The following is a 6000-nucleotide window of genomic DNA, read 5'->3' on the forward strand; positions in this document are numbered from 1 at the left end:
TCAGGGTTGTTTTGGGTTCTTTTTTATTCATTAAATAGTTTTTATGTCATTAAATAATATTCATATAATAAAATGCGTATCTAAGTTTTTAATGGCGCTTGGGAAAGTACCGTAGCTGTCCGCAAAGTTCGAGAAATGTATTAGCCATTAACGGTTCTGCGCGTAGCTGGTGGGAATGGATATGACCAGTTACTCTTGCTGGGCTCGTCGCCGATTTCTTGTGGGAATTCGGACAGCTCGTGCGACGTGTAGCCCCGATTAATGACACCCTCGGTGTCATCCTTAGCGGCGTGCCTATTCTGAAGTTTCGACGACAGTTGACTGAAACATTTTTAGAGCCGTAGAACGCAAGAACTGGAAACATAATTCAATTAAATTCGACTGATAGATGCTACATAACGCGAACCTCATTATTCGATCTCCGAACGAATCCTCAATCTTGGGGACTTTCCGCCTAACGTTCCGCGTATCGAAACTCTCCTCTATAATGACATGTCTGTCATACGGCGTGTCGTAGTCGACCTCGAGTATGGTCGAGAATTGATGAGGAAAGATCATGTCTATAGCTGTTATTACGAGTCCCGCGAAGAGGCACGCGGCACCTGCGAAGAAAAGAAAAATCGCTACATATATGTATATCCGCGCATCGACGTAATCAAATAGTTTCAAGACAAGGACACACGAACCGGCTGATAGCACCAACCAGTAGTTCCAGCCTAGGTTGAAGGAGAGGATCGAGCCCTCGATGTGAGCTATCAGAGGCTCGCATGGTAAAAGTGCCGTATAGATCAGGTTCGTTAGCAGCATGCACAAACCCGTAAAAATCATGCCGTATGCCCCATACCGCGGCACCACCATAAGCAGCAAGTTCATCATTAGCCAGGAGGCGAAAGAGGTCCTGCGCAAGAAAATTGATCATTTCGCGTACGTGCGTCGAGTAAAAAAATTATAAGAGTCTGGAAATGATTCCCCTATAAAGGTACTTCATCATCGGAAGTGATATACCACAGCATAATCGAGGCGTAGTATCCAGCTTCGCGATACCGCGAGCCCCAGGAAAAGCCCTCCTGATGAAGACTGAAGTACTCCGCCAAGGAGACGATGGGAAACGGCGCGCCCTGGTAAAGAGCCTGCTTGAAGGCGCTGGTCATCTCGCCGGCACTCCGCCACCAGAACCGTTCGTTGTACTCGACATCGCCGCTCGTCTGCTCGCTACCTGGCGATACTGCAACGATAAAATCTGCTGATTGACGCAGGCAGACAGATTGTAGCGAACATTCCCAGGTGTAGCAAACGTTATTTAGTCGTTACGTTAACGTTGAAATAATAAAAAACGTCATTTTGACGTCAGTTTACTACCTGGGTTGGTTCGAAAATTGCAATTTGCGGCGCGCAAAATTTTACCTGAAAATTTCAACCTTATTTTCTAAATTTATTCCGTCAGATTTGATCAGTCGCAGTTCGATATCTTGAATCGTAGGAGAGAATCGCGTGTAAAAAGATTTAGATATCCCTATATAGCTTTCTTTGAAACTTACACCTGTACGTTATATTGATGTGCATCAAACCGATGTAACCGCCGATGTCGGCCGTTGCCTTATGCCTGGAGAAAGCGCTGTAAGAGCTGACAATGGTAGCGGAGCTCGTATGCCAGGATGAGCCGTATTGCGCCACTACGCGCACACACAGAGAGAGCACAACGGTTATTCTTCCGCACGTTTGCGGCGTTACGTTTGCGATTATTCTTGATTAATCATCTCGGGGATAGATTTTGCAACTTTATTTAACAGTCAAAGAAGCGTTAAACACGCAGTTTACTGCGGACACTACAAGCGGCCAGTGGCGTAACTGCTCAACGTTTAACTCTATATTTTAAATAATTTCGATCTCGATTATTTGTTCTTTATCTCATTTTTCGAACTGCAACGCGCTTAAAAGTGGTAAACGATATATCGCACGTCGAGGAAAATGAAACGCAGGATAGATAACGCGATTCAGCGCTACGAAATATGTAGACGAGTCCGTTGAATAATTTTATTTTCTTTGCTTCTTTATTAATTTCTTTTCTTTCTATTTCTTTTATTCTCTTCTTTTTGTCGCTCTCGCGACTCTCGAGGTTCGCGGGACGAATCGGTTTTGGTTACGCCACTGGCAGCCAAGGCCCCTTGACTTGGGAAAGTAGACAAAGTGCACGAACCTTGAATCGTCGCACCCACGAAGAGGCTCAGGGTAACCGTGAGAAATGTGGTTAACCGCTGCGGCGGGAGAAACACCAGGTTTTACACGGCCAGAACACGCCAGAACTCTCGTATAATTGACTTTAAAACCGTCGGTCACGAACGGACGCGACACACGGAGAGGAGGAGTGGGAAAACTGCTCACCTCTTTCCTGACGCCTGGGAATATGACTAGAAACGCGGTGAACAGGGTGCCGAATATCACGAATACGATAACCAGGGGCACGTCACCGGTGACGGGAGTGCGGTTGCTGTAGCTGTAGAGCGTCGGGCCGCCGTCGCTGCGAAAGGCATCGAACCATCCCTTCATCTTTCCTTGGATATCAAGCTAGTTCCGGCTCGCCGGAATCTGGGCCACTCGAATGAAAAGATTGTTTGCATTACCATCTTCGGCAGAGCACATTTGTCGTAGACTACACGCGATCGAATTAATATTTATTAATATTTCCCTCGCGAATCGTACTATGTACTTATACTTTCATACTATTTTCAAGACACAACCATCATTTTTATTTAAAAAGAAAAGTAGTACGACTTTACTTAGCGATAAAAAGCGCAGGCAACAACGCAGACTTTGAGAAGATAGTTTCTGGGCGTTGCTAGACACTTTATTCAGATATCCTTTTAACTTTTTATTATTTGGGAAACACCGATGATGGATCTCTACGAGTGACATCACCGCGAATAAAAATGAAGATTCAAATTGACGACATTCGTTTGCGATACAATTTTAGAGAAGCGCAATTTCTCGTAGCCATTGAACCCCCAAAAAACGCGCAACTTTGAATCACGAGGGATTTTCTGCCTTCGAGGGGAATTTTACCTACGACCAGCAGGTTCGGGCTCAAGGTCGGAGTTGCCAAAACGCCTTGCGAAATCCTCGCGGCATACGTCGAAAGCGCACCCGCGCACCGTGCGACATGTGGGACCGAAGGCGGCGAGTGTACTGGGGCCGTGAGGCCCCCCCGAGTGGGTTAACAGGCTTGGAAAGCGGTTTCCACCGACGGACGGACGACCTCGTGCGTTACCTCGGCGGGAGAGAGAGAGAGAGAAAGATGGAGAGAAAGAGAAGGTGATGCCGCGGGTGGGGCTGTCACCGCGCGATGGTGCCGATGGTCATCGGCGGGAGAGAACGAGAGAGAAAGGCGGGAGCGGCGGGAGAGACGGAGAACGGCTCGACGAGAAAGGTCTATATCGGATCAGCTGATCCGATTCCCCCGTTTTGTTGGCCGTTCGCTCCAGGCCGACTTCAGTCGCTCGCTTTTTAACTTCTATCTTATTAGTGTCTGATTACTGATTAGAATATATATAAGTATTGAATAATTCGATCAATTCTTTACTAAATATATATAATTAAATGTCGTACTCATCATGTCGGCCTTTAACGGCGGATGATTCAGTTAAACAAGTTTTATGTTTTATACTGCTTTTCATTTCCAGCATCGTATATATCTTCTGTAATTATGGTTCAAATTAAAAGTCTGTTAGACTAAACCGTTCGAAATTAAGTCCAAAATATGGCACCAAAATATGGTTAGATATTCGCATTCTTCAAGTTTAATTCAACAGTATAATGCTATAATCGCTTCTTTTTACTTATATGACTATACATATAAAAATTAACAGTCGGTTTAAAATTAATGAGATATCTCGTCCTTGCTACGATATATGTTACTGAGTTCTTTTTTTTTTATTATTCGATGAATTGGCCATCAGTGATTCCATATAACGACGCGCACAATATGACGACGTGCGCAATAAGGACACGAATCGATCGCTGGCACGCGAGATATGGCATGCGGGTGACATCGATGCCGGCAAACGAAATAACTTTCGCGGCGAACGCAAACGAGAGAACTTTCCCGAAATATTCTCGAATAGCTGCAGGCGCGATTTGGACTGGCCACTTGAATATACTACCAGCTGATGACAGTGATGACTCGGATTTACAGTCGTGAAAATAGAAGTATACGCTCGAGTCTTAAGAAATTTTGACCGACTTACAAAAGATCTAAAAAGTGAGAAAAAGATTGTCGCTTTATCATAATATTAAATGAATACACACGTTTGTAATCTTTTATTTATTTATTCAAAATCACAAAAGCGTTTTCGACTAAGCCCGGCGGGTTTGCTCGCTCCGAGAAATCGAGCAATTAACATATATTGGTCGATTTGTCCGAAGTGACGTCATTTAATCGCAATTAATCGCTCTCGGAGCGAACGGACAGAGAGACCTTAGACCTTTTGCACGACAAATCGTTCGTGTGAACGGTTAACGGTAGCCTCGTCGCGCATAGATCGCTTTAATCTTCACACGAGTTCTCTTTCTCTGTTTCTCTCGAACAACGTCATGTCACTTGCATCACTTTCCTCGGTGCACAGAAGAACTTGTAACGTTCTGCGCGTCGCGATGTCCTCCGATTTGCCGATGCCAAGTGAACGACCGTCGGGCGTCGTCGCATTTCGAGTCGCACGACGCACATCCCGGTAGCGGAAGCGTGGTATCGGGGAGCCGTATTTCGCTCGTTCCCCGAGGCCGGGTACCGCGGTATGCCGTGATCGCCGTGTCCAAGCCGGCTATGCTACACCGCCGCCAATAATTCCGCTATTTCGGGCCGTCTAATTTGAGTTCGGTGACGCTATGCTTTTAAACAGCGGCGTTGATAGCGGAGCATCGTCCAGCGCCCGAGCGCCGTCGGCCGCCGCCACCACCACCACCACCACCGCCTCGGCTCCCGACTCCCGGCTCCCGGCTCCCGCCAGCAATAACCACCGGAACGACGAGCGACGAGAGTTCGGTGGTGGCGAGACGGCCGCTCGCGCTCGCTGCAGTCTCCCGAGGGCTTGGGCCTCCTACTGCCACCCGCGACGCTGGTCCTCCGATCCTTAAAGGTAAAATCAGCCCTTCCTCTTGGAGATCATTGGCATTTTCCGCATTTTCCCGCGAAACGGTAACCCTTCTGCAACAGTAATCAATCCGGAAATGATCGGGCAATTGGTGACAATATTTGGACTGTATTTTGCAGTTGTTAAAAGACATTGACATTCTCGTAAAATCGGTGATTAATTCTGAATTCCTCAGTATGATTGTTGATATGTTTTTTCAGAATATTTTTTGAACAGGATATGTGGATGATATTCGGTGTTGTTATGATGACTGAAGCGAAAAATTTATTATCCTCGCTCTTCCTTAATATTAATTTTATGTGAAATTAGAGTATTGCTGCGCGTGCGTCTGTTGCAATAAAGGTAAATAAAAACGAGAATTGAATGATTACTAAATTCTTTCAAGATGTGGAACAAAAGAATAACATTAGACCATGTGGAGATAGTATGTTCATAGTAAGCTTTTTTGTCTTGATATACATATGTATCTTCAACGCAGATTAGTTTTAATACTTTTAATTATACTAATTTTCAATGTCAATCTTTTGGAAATGTTTAATGGTGCATACATTCGGAAATCTCAAAAGAGTTAATCATTGAATCATGATGTGGACAATGGGGAAGATAACTCATTATTGAAATACCGATTTTTTTATGCCGAGTTTGATAAGAACCAATTACGAGAAACGTACAGAAATAATTCGGAAGTCTTGCATATTGCAAACGAACAGTTTGGCATTCATAAACGTTATTTTTACTCCAAATGCGTCGCCGCTTCTGGCAAAACACACAATATACCTAACACGCAAAATACCTAAAACTTCTTCATACATATATATATATATATATATATATATATATATGTGTGTGTGTGTGT

The 6000-nt window shown here is 44.8% G+C and overlaps 2 protein-coding genes across 7 annotated transcripts in view; one reads left to right on the forward strand and one right to left on the reverse strand.

The window, feature by feature from the left end:
* Positions 1–18: 18 nt before the first annotated feature.
* LOC112454767 (dual oxidase maturation factor 1) lies at positions 19–4929 on the reverse strand. 2 transcript variants are annotated; one of them, XM_025016337.1, is made up of 8 exons: positions 3061–4929; positions 2383–2586; positions 2198–2255; positions 1539–1673; positions 1006–1225; positions 687–898; positions 407–602; positions 19–321 (listed from the first exon to the last, which is right to left on the reverse strand). In XM_025016337.1, exons 2-8 carry the CDS (start codon positions 2545–2547, stop codon positions 141–143), a joined length of 1167 nt encoding a protein of 388 aa, XP_024872105.1. In that variant the 5' UTR covers positions 2548–2586; positions 3061–4929; the 3' UTR covers positions 19–140. The 2 variants fall into 2 exon arrangements, with proteins under 2 accessions (XP_024872105.1, XP_024872104.1); XM_025016336.1 differs by having other exon boundaries at positions 2383–2594.
* Positions 4930–5030: 101 nt separating this feature from the next.
* LOC112454766 overlaps positions 5031–6000 on the forward strand; it is a 16523-nt gene continuing 15553 nt past the window's right edge. For 2 of the 5 annotated variants that reach the window (XM_025016331.1, XM_025016334.1), the window contains exon 1: positions 5031–5129. The gene's annotated coding sequence lies outside the window, so the exon portion shown is untranslated. Of the gene's footprint in view, positions 5130–5374; positions 5487–6000 lie in introns of those variants that run through there. The other 3 variants (XR_003040783.1, XM_025016332.1, XR_003040784.1) reach the window with 3 other exon arrangements.

The sequence above is a fragment of the Temnothorax curvispinosus genome, unplaced genomic scaffold, assembly GCF_003070985.1.
Source record: "Temnothorax curvispinosus isolate PA1 unplaced genomic scaffold, ASM307098v1 QBEX01005316.1, whole genome shotgun sequence".
In the NCBI taxonomy this organism is placed as follows: Eukaryota; Metazoa; Arthropoda; class Insecta; order Hymenoptera; family Formicidae; genus Temnothorax; species Temnothorax curvispinosus.